Source organism: Anarhichas minor, unplaced genomic scaffold, assembly GCF_050575085.1.
Source record: "Anarhichas minor isolate MPS153535 unplaced genomic scaffold, ASM5057508v1 ptg000014l, whole genome shotgun sequence".
NCBI lineage: Eukaryota > Metazoa > Chordata > Actinopteri > Perciformes > Anarhichadidae > Anarhichas > Anarhichas minor.
Genome location: NW_027466460.1, coordinates 4,495,254 through 4,511,574, shown reverse-complemented (window position 1 = coordinate 4,511,574; position 16,321 = coordinate 4,495,254). Strand labels below are relative to the sequence as shown.

General features: G+C 39.9%; 1 protein-coding gene across 1 annotated transcript; it reads left to right on the top strand.

Annotated features, from left to right (window-relative positions):
- The first annotated feature begins 2,802 nt into the window (after nucleotides 1–2,802).
- LOC142949475 (high-affinity choline transporter 1-like) lies at nucleotides 2,803–15,560 on the top strand. The gene is made up of 8 exons (XM_076091132.1): nucleotides 2,803–3,211; nucleotides 3,423–3,536; nucleotides 3,832–3,987; nucleotides 4,076–4,224; nucleotides 6,753–6,896; nucleotides 8,176–8,329; nucleotides 9,051–9,268; nucleotides 9,437–15,560. The coding sequence occupies exons 1-8, from the start codon at nucleotides 2,956–2,958 to the stop codon at nucleotides 9,986–9,988; spliced, it is 1,743 nt and encodes a 580-aa protein (XP_075947247.1). The 5' UTR covers nucleotides 2,803–2,955; the 3' UTR covers nucleotides 9,989–15,560.
- The last annotated feature ends 761 nt before the right edge of the window (nucleotides 15,561–16,321 follow it).

Genomic DNA, 16,321 nt, shown 5'->3' with positions numbered 1-16,321 from the left:
GTCATCCGCTAACATAACGCTGGCAGTCAGACTGATGGCGGTCTGGATCAATGGATCGGCCGTTAAACGATACGTTCTAGGGAACAAGTTATTGAAATATGAATTAACTTGTAATGAAAGGGTTACTGGTGCTATTGAGGATCAACCCCTTAGCCTGCTGCTTTTTGCAGCTATTAGCCAGTAACCCTCTCATATATGGCAGAGAATTAAACAAGGCGATATGCGTGGAATATCTAGCAAGCCAAAAAGACCCAGATAGTTTTTGAGGAGTTGGCGGACCAAACCTTTTCAAAACCAGTTTGTACAACAATTTGAAAGTCTTTATAGCACATAGTTGCTTAAAGTGGCAATAGACATCTTTTCAGCTTTTCCCCCACTAGCGTTTCCAAATCGTATTATTGTTGACGCCGCTGTAGCAAATAGAACTGGATAGTTTACGTTACTTTTTATTAGTGCTGGGCAAGTTAACGCGATAATAACGCGTTAACGCCGACAATTATTTTATCGCGCGTTATATCGCGTTTTTTAAATTATTATTAAGCGGACATTTTTAACACCAGAACCGGCCGGCATCGAGCAGTGAACAGCTGTTTGTGTGGCGTCTCTTCCTGTTTCCTTCACCTACACTCCCCTGGGTCCTAAGTCTTCTTCTTCTTCTTCTTCTTTAAATTTGATTGGCGGATCGCAACCAACTTGAATAGGTGCATACCGCCACCTACTGTACCGGAGTATGCAGTTTCAGGGTAAAAGTTGCATCACTGCTCTGCTAATAAAATAAAATAATATATATATAAATAAATAAATAAACCTAAACAACACCTACTAACAACTAATCCTACGGCCTAATCCCGTTTCTTTAAGAAATCGCAACAGTGCCCTGCAGCATGGGTCCTAAGTCCCTCCATGTACAGCTTCTTATCGCTGGTCGGCTGGCAGTGAGCAGTGAACAGCTGTTTGTGTGGCGTCTCTTCCTGTTTCCTTCACCTACATTCCCCTGGGTCCTAAGTCCCTCTATGTACAGCTTCTTATCACCCTCTATGTACCAATGTACATTTTTAACAAATACCACACATATTATGGAAATCAGCATGTGTCTGACCAAAATACCAAAAAAAGCAAAAAATAAATGATTCATTTAAATTATTTATTTATTTATTTTTTAAGTGTTTTTGTTTGGAATATGTATAATAAGCATATCATTTAGTTATCGCTACTGAGAATTTATCAAACATTAAAAAAAAAAAGGAAAAAACATGGTTTCAGATTTCAAATTGCATCTCTTACACACATGAAGATAAAGTTGTGAACACCGGCTGAATATCTATTATCAGAATCATTATAACTGTATTTTAACTGCTACTGTGTAAAGGGAATACTGCTGTTAAAAAGCACCTTATTTGTTTAAAGTGTTTGCAAACCAAACGTTATTGCACGTTTGTTGATATAGCAGTACTTTTAAAATAAAAGTGCGCAATACACTACTTTTGAATTCATTATTGAATGTTGTTCTGTGGGGCTTAGAAACAAAGCTGCTCCTCGTGCTAACAGGTTAGGTATCTTCTTAAGAAACGTTTGTTTTCTAAAGATAGAAACACAAGTTAACTCCTCAATGAACTTATTAACTACCACGATTGTTATTCAATCATTCTGTCGATATTGTTGTATTTCCTTGGGATAATGTATGCAGGGGCAGATTGGTGGTTCTGGTTGTTCTGTGCCTCCCTTCTCTCCAGTGGGCGCAGCAATACAGCCTGGGCCTAAAGCAGTGTGGAGTCAGTGTTGGCGCCCAGCAGGGACCGGAGGGGCAGCGAGGAGATGCTCTGCTCCTGGCTGGTGGAGGATACGTCGTCCCGCCAGCGTTTCCGACTGCAGGTCGTAGGCAGCATCAAAGCTGGATCTGGGTCTGTCTGCAGTGAGCTGGTCGCTGCAGGAGGCCCTGCTGGAGCTTGAGCTGAAGGACTTTTTAGTGAACCTGCATGATTTAACGCTTGGAATCCAATCCGGTGGCACCGATGGCAAACATTAAGAATAACTATATAGAAATAGACAATCTTCTCTCGCTGAGCATCAGTATTAAATTGAGACTGGTTCATAAACAGTTACAGGTTTATCACAGTGATTCTAATACTATTGACTCTCTCATATAAGTGGTTTCAGTGTGCCATGTTGTGCAAGGCTTTGCCCATTTTTAAATTCCATATCCACTTCCACAAACACCAACCACAGTACATCTCTAATGCAATGATTGATACATGTGGTTTTGGCACTTCACCCACTGCTCTCGTTCACTGCCCCTGATTCATGTGTTGTGTAATTCAGCATTCAGACCGGCTCTATTTCAACATACTGTGTCATTGTTCTTTAGCCTTTGCCCTATTAGCAAAATCCGAAATGCATAACGGTCTGGACAAAGACTAGTAAAACAAAGTTTAAGCAGAGAGATAATGCAGCAAAGAGAGGCAGACCCTAAGATCATATTAAGCTGTCATTAAAACATATAGTATCATTTTAAATACGAGAGATGACAGAAGTAGTATGAGTCAAGTATGTAGTCTAGTAAAAGAAGGAGAGGACAAGTTTATAGGTAATGGTGGTGTAAAGCAAATTGTTGTAGAGTCAATAGAAGCGGTTGTTTTTACTGGTAGAAAATAAACTAAAAACTACCTAAACTCAACTAAAAAAACTAATGTGAAACTGCCAATAGCGCGGTGGGTTGCCTGGACTTTATTTAAGGGGGTGTTTCCAAAAGCTAGAAGTTCTAGGAATTGTGTGTTTGAGTCATGGTTGGTCGCATTCCAAATTAAATATTATTCAAGTTAATTTTCAACCCTTTCCTGTGACAAGTACATCTTTATTTTAACTTGGTCTTTTTACTTGCCAAAGCTATATGTCAAACTCGGATGAAATCAGAAGAAGGGGTGGTCTGTCACCTTGGTACTTGCGTGCTTTTGGTCCATGTTCAGAATCTGTATTTGTTATCTATTAGGTCTATCTTCCTGTCAAGGTGCTCTGAAGTTCTTGAGCACCATGGCTTTGCACATCCCTGGTGTAATTGCAGTGGTGCTGTTCTATATCCTTATTCTAGGGACAGGGTTGTGGGCTGCCCGTAAGTCCAGGAAGGCTGAGAGGAAGAGCCATGGAAGCAGGATTGAAGTGGCGCTCCTTGGAGACAGAAATATCGGCTTGCTGGTCGGGATTTTCACCATGACTGGTAAGTTGTTCTGTGGCGCTTAGAAACTCATGTTAGTATCAGCTCTTTTTATTCGTTATTTGTTTTGTTTTTTGCTAGCAAGACATGGGTGTTGTGCAAAGAAAGAAAATATGTAGGCTTCTGTCTACTCACCCTTGCAATACTCACTGTGCACATACTGTTCAAAAGTACAATATATTCTAATTGAAGTGTCTGTGTCATTCTTCTGTAGCTACATGGGTCGGAGGTGGTTTTATCCTGGGTGTGGCCGAGGCGGTGTACTCTCCTAAAATGGGCTTAATCTGGGCTCTTATGCCTATACATTACATGGTGTCCTTCATAATAGGTATGACAAGCCGTATACTATAGAGGAAGAAGGCTTTACTGATCTTGATAATGTCAGACATAAACTTATTATTTCCGTGTGGCTTATTTTATCTGTTTTATGAATATTTTATTAAACCGCTACGGTAAATGTACAACGCTTTAAACAGTCAGGAATTAATTTTGTGGAGCTTGATGTACTGGATACCAGCAGCTTGCATTGCACAGTGCCTACAACATCAACAAAGTAAAGTTTTTAATAAATTATTCAGAGAGTGAATACAATGTAATGCTTAATATCTCATCCACTGCACAAGGTGGACTTTTCTTTGCCAAGCCAATGAGGAATAAGAAGTATGTCACCATGATGGACCCATTCCAGATAAAGTATGGCAATGTACTCAGTGGGGCTCTGGTGCTGCCTTCGATACTGGTGGATGTGCTGTGGGTCTCATCCACTCTGCTTGGCTTGGGTAAACATATATACATACCTAGTAAAACCACACGTTTTTCATTAGAGGACACAATTAAAGCATTTCAATTTCTGTGTTTGTGTAACAGGAGCAACTATGACTGTGATACTGGACTTGCCCTATGCCTACTGTGTTTGGATCTCATCAGCTGTTGCTATCATCTACACTTTGTTAGGAGGCCTTTATTCAGTGGCCTACACTGATGTTATCCAGCTCTGTCTAGTTTTCCTCAGTTTGGTGAGTAACTGCTTTGTACATTAGGTCATGTTTATTTCATATATGTATCTGCAGGTATGTGTATTACCCCTTTTCTATTGGGAAACATGATGATGTATTTTTGTGGGCAGAGCGTAGGTGGAGGCATAATAATTCTCTGAACACGATAGTTAATGCTGATGATGTTTTTTTATAATGGCTAAAGAAAATACATGTCTCTTTCAATATGCAGAGTCATTCACTCTCCAAGACCACGAGTGTTACTTAATTAAGAAAGTTAACATTGACCAATTCGGCCATATTAGTCGACCCCTACCCCGCTGGCACACCGCTTCGCCAGTGGGAGAGGGACCGTAGACCCAGCGATGATGTTGGCCATCAACCCGCTGTTGGGCTTATTTTCTGATAGGTAGGTAGTTAGGAAGCTAACTAGCCAGCTGTTAAATCAGTACAATTTAATAATGCTTCATCCACATACTCACAGCGTAGGAAAGCACATTGCTGTCACCAAATAAGTGACAACTTTGTCCGGATTGTGAGTTAGAGTCCCGAATGCATCTCCAAAGTCAAGGAAGACCGTAAACATTCTGCAGGACTCATGGTTTAAGTCTCTATTCATTTTTTAAGGCAGAATACATGCCCTCTGCTGGTGGACAAGATGTCAGTTTAAACTAGCCAAGTGAGGCCATTGAGCACTTCATGGATACCTATGGAGGAGGGATTTATATACAGTGGGTACGGAAAGTATTCAGACCCCTTTAAATTTTTCACTCTTTGTTTCATTGCAGCCATTTGCTAAAATCAAAAAAGTTCATTTTATTTCTCATTAATGTACACTCAGCACCCCATCTTGACAGAAAAAAACAGAAATGTAGAAATGTTTGCAAATTTATTAAAAAAGAAAAACTGAAATATCACATGGTCATAAGTATTCAGACCCTTTGCTGTGACACTCATACTGTATTTAACTCACATGCTGTCCATTTCTTCTGATCCTCCTTGAGATGGTTCTACTCCTTCATTGGAGTCCATCTGTGTTTAATTAAACTGATTGGACTTGATTAGGAAAGGCACACACCTGTCTATATAAGACCTTACAGCTCACAGTGCATGTCAGAGCAAATGAGAATCATGAGGTCGAAGGAACTGCCTAAGGAGCTCAGAGACAGAATTGTGGCAAGGCACAGATCTGGCCAAGGTTACAAAAGAATTTTGCAGCACTCAAGGTTCCTAAGAGCACAGCGGCCTCCATAATCCTTAAATGGAAGAAGTTTGGGACGACCAGAACTCTTCCTAGACCTGGCCGTCCAGCCAAACTGAGCAATCGTGGGAGAAGAGCCTTGGTGAGAGAGGTAAAGAAGAACCCAAAGATCACTGTGGCTGAGCTCCAGAGATGCAGTAGGGAGATGGGAGAAAGTTCCACAAAGTCAACTATCACTGCAGCCCTCCACCAGTCGGGGCTTTATGGCAGAGTGGCCCGACGGAAGCCTCTCCTCAGTGCAAGACATATGAAAGCCCGCATAGAGTTTGCCAAAAAACACACGAAGGACTCCCAGACTATGAGAAATAAGATTCTCTGGTCTGATGAGACCAAGATTGAACTTTTTGGCGTTAATTCTAAGCGGTATGTGTGGAGAAAACCAGGCACTGCTCATCACCTGCCCAATACAATCCCAACAGTGAAACATGGTGGTGGCAGCATCATGCTATGGGGGTGTTTTTCAGCTGCAGGGACAGGACAACTGGTTGCAATTGAAGGAAAGATGAATGCGGCCAAGTACAGAGATATCCTGGAAGAAAACCTCTTCCAGAGTGCTCTGGACCTCAGACTGGGCCGAAGGTTCACCTTCCAACAAGACAATGACCCTAAGCACACAGCTAAAATAACAAAGGAGTGGCTTCGGAACAACTCTGTGACCATTCTTGACTGGCCCAGCCAGAGCCCTGACCTAAACCCAATTGAGCATCTCTGGAGAGACCTGAAAATGGCTGTTCACCATCCAACCTGACGGAACTGGAGAGGATCTGCAAGGAAGAATGGCAGAGGATCCCCAAATCCAGGTGTGAAAAACTTGTTGCATCATTCCCAAGAAGACTCATGGCTGTACTAGCTCAAAAGGGTGCTTCTAGTCAATACTGAGCAAAGGGTCTGAATACTTATGACCATGTGATATTTCAGTTTTTCTTTTTTAATAAATTTGCAAACATTTCTACATTTCTGTTTTTTTCTGTCAAGATGGGGTGCTGAGAAATAAAATGAACTTTTTTGATTTTAGCAAATGGCTGCAATGAAACAAAGAGTGAAAAATTTAAAGGGGTCTGAATACTTTCCGTACCCACTGTATGTTGATGGATCTTCAGTGACGTTGTCTTTTTTTGGAGTTAATGCTTGAAACTGGTGCTCTTATTTTCCAAAAAGACACATACACACAGCGAGCGACATCTATGCCAAACAGCAATGGATTGAATGTCATATATGTCATATTTGTTTTTTAACTTCTAACTTTTATCAAGGTCTTCAGTCTGATGATTTCAATATCTATTTGCAGTGGTTGTGTGTCCCCTTCCTGCTGCTCAACCCCATATCTACAAACATTGCCCAGACTGCTTTTAACCACACGTTCCAAGAACCCTGGGTCGGCACTCTGGAGCAGAACAAAGTCTGGAAGTGGATTGATGACTTCTTAATGATTGTAAGATTAATATTCATCAGTATCATACTGTCCTGCCTCTAGGGCTGTCTCAAATATCATATTGGGGTCTTGGAAACTTCAGTAAATCAAAAATTGACTTCAAGGTTCTTCGTTTTTAATTATAGGAAAATGGTGCAATAATCAAATTACAGCGATAGCCCATAAAAAAAGAGAACAATCTCAGATGTAAGCCTATAAACAAATTAATAAATAGATGTACTGTAGCCTATGTCAACATATTAAATAAGAGACCTGGTTAAATGAGGCTGTCTGTCACACACACCCTCTACATACAGTGCTACCCATCTGAGAATTACTCATAATAATTAATGTTGATGAATAATGTTGCATTGCTATTCCTTATATCATGTGCTATTTGGGATTTTTGCATATATTTATAAATTAAAAAACCACATGAATTTGAATACTGATTTGGATGACAATTACCATGGATTGAAGCTTCAAAGCATGCAGGTCAGCTTTACCTGATTCAATCCATAAACTCAAAGCTTAGCTACATTTCCCTACATGTCAGTGGGACAGAAAAAACACCAATGGCTTGAAATGGACTCAAATCTGGGGTTGGTAATCTTGAGAAACTAACAAGAGTTAGCTAGAGATTAGAAATGAATCAACTGAAAAACCCAGCCCAGTGCTGCCAACTCTTTTCCACTGAAAGTAGTTAGCAGCACAAGCTCTAAAAGACGCTAAATCTTGCAAGAAAGTTACCAATTGTGCAACACTGACAGCCCAGCCCTTCACGCATCCCTCCAAAGGCACACCCTTATTATTATTATGAACGGAAATGTTTCAGAATGGACACAAACAATAAACATGGTTATTTTGGGTACTCCCAGCTGTCTAGCTAGCTGCATGTGGAAAACTCCAGTGACCCACAATAAGTGCTAAGTAATAAGAGCTTGTCCAGTCATTCCCTCGGCCCAAATGAAAGGACTGGAGGAGATTTTTACAGAACTGCTACAGCCACATGTACTGGATTTATTTTCTCTTTTTTGTCAGAGCACTTGGTTTGTTGATTGCTGTCGGAATGTAAAGAGAATTTCAACAATTATAACAGCGATAGTTTTGAAGAACAATCATTTAAACAGTATTAGAAAACTGCACAGCCTTGATTCTCCCTGAACTCAATCACTGGTTTTCTATCAATCTGAGGGAGTACCACTTGTGTTTTAGTATATTTCCTTCTTTGGTTACCTTCCTCATCTTCTCTTGTCATCAACATGCATCTTTCTCCTCTCCCTGTGCTCTTTTTTTCCAGGGTCTTGGTAGTGTTTCATTTCAGAGCTTCCACCAGAGGACGTTGTCTGCATCCTCATCACGAACAGCCCAGTTAACCTGCTATGCTGCTGCTATTGCCATCGCCATACTGGGAATCCCCCCTGCCTTGGTCGGGGCTGTTGGCGCCTCCACAGGTAGGAATTAGGTTAGAGATGACAGAGCTTTATTTCAGACTTACATTGTGGCCTGGAGCTATTTGTATTGTTTGGTCAAATTATTTGCAGAATATCTGTATGATACTCATTGCTTATCTTTTGTCAGACATTTTGCTCAGTAATCAACAGAGCTGCTTCTCTGAATAGCCTTTAGAAGCTAAAGAGGTGGATGACGGCGTATGTAGATACAGCAGGTGGTGAGAAGAGGTCAAATATAGAGGTGGACTAGAGGTGTTTACATCAATGGATCTTGGTGCTCAAACATAGTAAAAGTTAATTTACAATGTTCCCCCAATGTCAAATGTTTTATTGTTAAGATGTAGGCCATATTATCTGCCCAGAGAATTCACCAGTGTTTTTGTTGCTACTATATATTCTTTCTGATGCAAATTCTAAAAAATGCCCACCAGATATGCACAGCTGTTCTTGTTTTTTCTTGTGCAGCATAAATTAACTAGGCTACAGCTGCATTTTATTGTGCAATCCTGGGTTGCAGAATGACAATAAATGATCCTTGAATTTCTCTCAGGAATTTAAATTAGGTGGCGAAAGACACAGCTACAAATTAATTTTAATTAACTTTCTTGTTGGTACAGACCTACCCGCAAAACTCTTTCAATTATAGAATAGAGCCCAGATTTCTGTATGAGTGCTGTATGGACATTTTACAAGAATTATTATTATTATTTCTCTTGTCCAGACTGGAACCTGACGCTGTACGGTTCTCCATCTCCATATGTACGTGGTGAGCCTAGTTTGATCCTACCCTTGACCCTACAATACCTCACTCCGTCCTACATCTCAATCATTGGAATTGGAGCTGTGGCCGCTGCTGTCATGTCATCCACAGACTCAGCCCTGTTGTCTGCAACTTCTGTTTTTTCTTCAAACATCTACAAGAACATCCTACGTAAACAGGTATTAAGTACAAAAATGTTGATGATGGTGGCTCGGTTGCACAATGTGTCTCTAGAGATGAGGGTTAGGATGCACAAAAATAGTACAATCAAATCAATCCATTTTGGAAAGCACAGGTATGTGAATGAATAATGAAGCGTCTCCTTTTGTATGACTTCGTGTTCCTAGGCATCACACAAAGAAATGCAATGGGTGATTCGGGTCTCAGTGGTGGTGGTGGGTCTGGTTGGGACTTGCATAACGTTCTACACCAACAGCCCCCTGGTCCTCTGGATTCTCGGAGCAGATGTCTCCTACACCCTTATATTCCCCCATCTGGTCACCGTGCTCTTCTTTAATGTGACAAATGGTTACGGTGCCATGGTGGGTTACATCATAGGACTGATTGTAATAATTTTGTTGGGGGAGAACGTCGTAGGTCTTCCTGTTGTTCTTCGTCTTCCTGGTTGCACATTGGAAGAGGGCGTCTACGTCCAAAAGTCCCCTGTCAGGACAGTCTCCATGCTCTGCACTTTGGTGACCATCTTAGTTTTTTCTTCACTGGCTTTCTTCATGTTCAATCATGGCCTGTTACCTGAGAGGTGGGACATTTTCAAAGTAAAACGTAATGTTACTACTTCTCCTGTGGATCCCATCACACAGAATCTGAAAGAAGAAGCTGAAAGTGACGCCGAGTGTGACGTGAACATAAATGGAGTTCCTTTACAGCCAGTGATGTAAACTGAATTGTTACCGGTTGCTAACCTAAATTGTATTATGATCTTGATGAATGTTTATATTTAGAGAAATCACAAGTTAAAGTTACCTTAATTTTAAGCTGTTAACTGCTAATAGTTGCTGATGAGGTGCACTGCTGTTCAAAAGTCTGGAATCACCCGTTATATCAGTCGTCAGTATTGGCCATTTTAACATATGTAAAAAACAGAATAATTCAGGCACAAAATACATTGTTAAAATTGAAAGAAAGAAAAATAATAAATTATTCAAAATTCCATTTAGTCGATAGTCTGTGATCCAATTACAATAGTGCTAAACCTAGACTAACCTTTTATTTCTATTGTGAAGTTTTAAGAATTGTTTTGCTAAAGCAGCATGCCTGTTCAGTCCAGCTTGCTATAGGCATTATTGGGCACCTGTCAATGAAACAGGAACCTGTTGCTATTTAAATCTGCACAGATTTGTACTCTTCAAAGTATTGTGAATTTTCAAAGACTCAGCAGTAGGACGTCTTTCCAGAACCAGCGTCTCTTACTTCCGGTAATTCACAGACTTCCCTTTGAACAGGTTCATGGGAACCACTTTCTACCAAAGAAAAATTATTACATTCACCTCCTTTGTACTGGGGTAGCAATAGAAGCTTCAAAAGTGGTTATTTCTAAATCTGAGCATACAAAAAACAAAACAATCTACATAGGTATATACTGCCACTTGAGGTGAGACTTAAAACGGAAAATTTTCCAGTTGAAGTACAGTACAGCCAAGGCTCGAACCTTGGTTTTCAGGACAATTTGGGTCCCATCTAGTCTCCCTGTGTTTTGACCTTTTTTGGAAGCATGTCTCATCTTCTTCTTTCCAATTCTTTGCAAAATTCAACGATACAAAACATGTTATGGCACAAGATGTAAAGAAGAGTCCTCACTCTGTTGGAGTCGTAGGAACAAAAACAGCGATTAGTGACGGCTAAAAGTGAGACGCTGCTACCGGAAAGTGTTGCACACTGGGTTTTAGAACTAAGGGTGGGTATCTTGAGGATAGTATCGATACTACCACTCTTATCAATGCTTTAGTAACCCGGTACTTTCTCAATTAACTTAGATTCTTTAAAATACATTAATATTAGGATTAAAATTGATTTCCATTTTAAATAAAAGAAAATATTTTTTCAACAGCAAATAGGGACCTATGTAATCCTTTTATTTATTTTTTACAGATTCCATTTAATTTTTCCCCAAATTTATCGTTTTCCATTAAAAATTTTCTTAATTCTGTGTTTTATGATTTTAGCACATTTTGCCATTAGAAAGTGTCTAATCATCTGGTGGATGAACAATTTCAAAGAAAATATTCTAAATGAAAAGAATATCTATAAATAAACACAACATTGCACTATTTCTTTTTTAAATCAAAGGAAGTATGTCAATACAGTTATAAAACAAAGCATTCCATTCTATTTGTAAAATAAATTGTTCATATATTTAGCCGTTTATCGAATTCCTCAGTTTTTTTGAAGGACTAACAGGCAACCCCTCCCAAGTTTCCCCTTTACATGTGCTGGGTTCTCATTGGCCGTACCCACCATTGCGGTATTTTTTGACTAAAAATAACTCGACTATGGTGGAGCAAAGTTATTGTACAATGCTAAGATTACCGACTTGCTCATCTGATTGCCGTCATTGCTTGTGTGTATCTTCAGGAAACCGGACAGGCAGCTGATCTATGCACTTTCCCCTCTATACAGCAAACATGTGTTTACTTTCTTCACTCCGACAGACAAAAATGAAATGAATATCCGTCAGCTTTGGAAATGTAAGGTATGGAGGTGTGTAACCGGTCTATTTAAATCTGGTTATCCCATTGTAGGTGTAGTAGTCATACAGATTGTACAGAGCCTCAGGCCACTGGGTTAAAGGCGAGTTTGGTAATCTTCTTCAACGACTTTTTTGAAATTGCAGGATTCTTTTTTGAAATTGTTGTTGTCGAAAAAAGTCCTACTGCTGCTAGCTACTTTCGTTGGAAAATAGTTGGCAAGGAGGGGAGAGACGAAGATCAGGTACTGCCCACTATGCCCAGGATAGGATGAGCATTATGTCCCTGTGCTATTCAGCACAAAAACATTCACCCGATCCAATTCAAACTAATCCCACTCTGACAACGAGGAATTAAAACAAAAGTCTCTTACAATATTGTCACACTTTTCATGCTCAGAGCATTGTGCACAGCAAGGGTTAGATTGAAATGTGCACCCCGAAGGGAAGTTTTTCTACCTCTTTATACCTTGGCTTTGTCATCCCCACTGGTCGCTTCTTTCAGTTGGTAACTTGCATTTCTTTGTTGAAAAGACAAAGGGTTCATAAGCCTTCTGATGACAGCCAGGTAGGCAACAATGTCTTAATTTAGGCAATGAGGCCAGGATTCATTTAGTCAAAGGTTACATTGTACAGGATTCATCATGATCAAACATAAGAAAAGTTAACTTGTTTACATTGTGCATGATCAGATGAATTTCCCTTTCACCACAGAAATATGTGTTCTTCAGTTTATACAGTGGAACCTCAACTTAACAATACAAACACCTAGCATAATTATAGTGTAATAATATAGTATTATTGTATGAATTATTGTAAAACACAAATGCTTGTGTTTTTGTACATTCTTAAAACACATGTCAAGTTATTTTTAATACAAGCTGGCAGGAGAGACCAGCTTTGGCTGACCCAGCGTTCCTGCTAGAGCTAGAGCCTTTTTTTTCTGTCTCTTCCTGTCACGTGACATAATGAGGACTCAAATGCAGACAGTCAGAGTAGTGAACAAAAGGGTTTTAATAACTCACAAAACAGGTAATCCAAGGACAAGGCAGGGCAAAAACAGGGCAGACAGACTGAGAAACCGGGAACAGGAAGAGCAAAACGGGCGGGTAGGTAGGAAACAAAAGCAATGATCTGGCAGTGAGTGAGTGAAAGACAGGGGTTTAAATAGTGACTAGAGCAGGTGAGGAGAGTTGTGCTGATGAGGGAGAGTGTGACTGGCAGGTGCACTGAATGAACTAATTAGGGACAGATGAAGGAAGTGAGGAGCTACAGAAAACCACACACAAAACACCCAAGGCAAAGCCTGATTGTGACACTTCCTGTTCCTAATGTTTTTCTGATCTCTATGTCCCTTATCCTGAACATGTCAGAATCTCGCTGTTAACAGTAAAACCTGTTTCGTCTTTCACTATTAGAACATGTTCCTGTTGCCTAATCATCTGCGTTTGTTGCTCAACCTTTACTGGGCCTCAGCCCGACTCTGCATCTATCATATGTCCACCCCGCCCTTTGCTCCAGTCAGTCTGTCTTTATTCTCGACCTCAGCTCTGGCTCTGTTACTCGCTCCCTGTTGCCAACATTCCACCTCACTTCCAATTCTACCATGTGTGTTTGCCTGATTTAAACTGCCTGCCTGCTGACAGCTGCTGAAATGAGTTGTAGTAATCTGTATCCCACCTTGGACTTAAGCTAAACCTTCGTCTTGAATAATTTAATTGGTGCCCAGTGTGGCATTACAGGTTCAGCTGTTTCTCTTTTCTAGAAGCAACCAATATTATCAATATTAAATTGTCTGATTATTAATTTAAGTATGAATTTGACATTGCTGGACAGATGTGGCAAATACATACAGAGAGGAAACGATTGCATGTTAATTAAGGCAAGCAAACATTGTTTTACTGTGTAGAAATAAAATAAAATTTGAATAAAGGTTTTGACATCTCGTTTTCTCAGGTTTAAGAGCAAGCGAGAACACATTTTGGATAATGAGTCATATCTGGGGGCTTCCTAAATGTCAACACATCAACGGGTGTTCTTTGTTATTCTGATGAGATCCTTTTTTTATTTTCTTCCATTTTCCTGTCCGTCCATGTCCTTCACCCTTGTCTTCCTTGTGTTCAGACGGAACGCAAACCAGCGGTGCAATTGTGTACAGAGTCAATGGGAAGAAGCAATTAGATGTAAATTTGCCTGGTGCAGCACAAATTGAAAAATGTGTGCGTACTCCGGTGCTTTATGGATCTGCTTCAGAAACGTACAGAGATGAGAGGATAAAGAAGAGAGACTGGAAGAAAATAACTGGCACAAAAAAACACAGACAAGTTCCTAGTATGTGGCTGGTAAAAACATAGCTAAAATCTGCACAGTTGTTACGTTAGCTGATTGGAGCAAATAAACACAAATGGTCCAGCAGTCAAATTTGTGCGAATGATGCAAGACACAAATTTGCTTCACTTTATGTCTGAACACATTATTTGACAGCTTGGGCTGAGTGAGGACCTGTTATTGTAGCAGCCCGGTAAAGCCCATTGGGACATTGTATGTGATATTGATTTATGCACATAAACTTGACAAAATGAAGTGCCACACATCACGAGTACTGTTCCAAATCTGGGATCCTGTTCCAGCACAATGATCATCATGTTAAATTCTGTATCAACAGTATATTTGATATTGTGCTATAGCAAAGACAGGCCTGAGCTTATTTCAGGTGTGAAAGAACCTGACTGTACAAGTTATGTGTCTTCCCAGATTAGTGTACATATTTTGTGTTTGACAATATTTGCCTACCGTTTTTGTTGGGAAGATTGGACAAATGTAAATTCACTTCTGCTTTAGTGGTTTACAAGACATCAAGGGAGTGTGTGCGTGTGTACGTACATTCACCAAGATTGGACATTTAATTAATCAATCAACAAACCAATATGGCTTCAAAACTGCCAAATATCAGACTGTAATTGTGAATAAACATTAGTTTGGCCAAAGCAAAATATTGCTTTGGCCAAAGACAAAACTTTACTTTCAAATAAACTAATTGAATTACTCTTTTTTACAACTGATTACACATGCCTTTTACAGTTAACGAGCTGTGGCTGTGTCAATATATCAGCTTGTGTGGGAGGTATGGCAGGCGAACGGACGTCACCTCTGTCCACGGAGTTTCACCACCTTCCCCTCTGCATTGCTGCTGCCTCTCTTTACGTCTGTGTGGTGCGAGCCTCTTAAAACAGCAAAATGACGATTTCTTACATTGTTTAAAGGAGTTTTCTTGTACAACAGACGGTCTTTATCTCTGAAGTGAGGTAATGGCGGACATCAAAATTCGAAAGAGAGCGATCTGATGTGACGCCATGTGTTCACATGAAAACTTCTGGTTTGAAGTGAAAATACAATTTTTGGTAAAAGTATTGCTTTTAATTTAGTCTGTGGGGATTGCCATTTGCTTTCAAACTGAAAAAACTGATTTAAACAGGAAACCACAATTTTATATTAAACCAATATAAAAATGCTCCGTAAATTACATGGTCATTTCACTTTTTTCAGTGTAGGATTTTGGCATCATTCCCGCTCGCGAACAAGTTAACCTGTTCTTCTTTAAGAGTCATCACTAACAGATAACCTTCCATCTCATGAATCCCTCTTGCTCAACCGAAGCCTTTCTCTTGCTATTCCCCGAACTCCCCGAACCCTTTCTCTTGCTATTGCCAAACTGGTGACGGCAGTGATCTTCACGTGTTTACTGTGAGTCCTAATACAGTAAATAAGCAGACACGCAGTCTAGATAAGCAGACATGCAGTGACACTGCATGTCTGCTTATCTAGAGAGGCAGATTGGTTGTTCCTCCCTGTTTCTTTTCTGAATACTCAGATTGTCAGTATATTAATTACTTTACAAATTGCTTTACATATTATTTTATTTACAATTATCTTAAATCTTTTTCAGTCCTTTATATTGCTTCTATTTACTTAAAAGAAAAATCCTGTTTGACTTGACAGGTTCTATGGAGCAAGAAACATGAGAAGTCAGATGTTCATAGGTTGTAAACAAGCCAACAGTTTTGCCATTGTAGATATCACCCCATGGAAATGTGAACACTACTACTACAATACTCCTGTTAGTGTGCACACAACTACGAAAAGTACGGTAGGTTCACATTTAACCTCGGTAGCGATGAGCTGCCCTGAGGCGACACGTCAGCATGTTTCTCTCTTGTTGCTTTCCCCAGTAGTCTGACAATGATAGTCACCTGGACCATACAAAGAAGCCTTTACAGCAGTCTCTAAATCAAGGCAGACTTTGATATACCTATGTCCAAAAATAAATCATTTTATACTGAGAAAGGTGCTCCTCTGCAAACATGAGCACAACACTTTAATTTTTCTGTCTATTTATAACCAAAGTCATGCCTATTTCTTAACTGCAACTACTGCTGCCCCTGGTTCTTTCCATGTGATTTACTAAATGCTTGATACACTGAACCATATGGACAGAACAAGCAAAGCTTTGTGGAACTCCTGGGCAAGG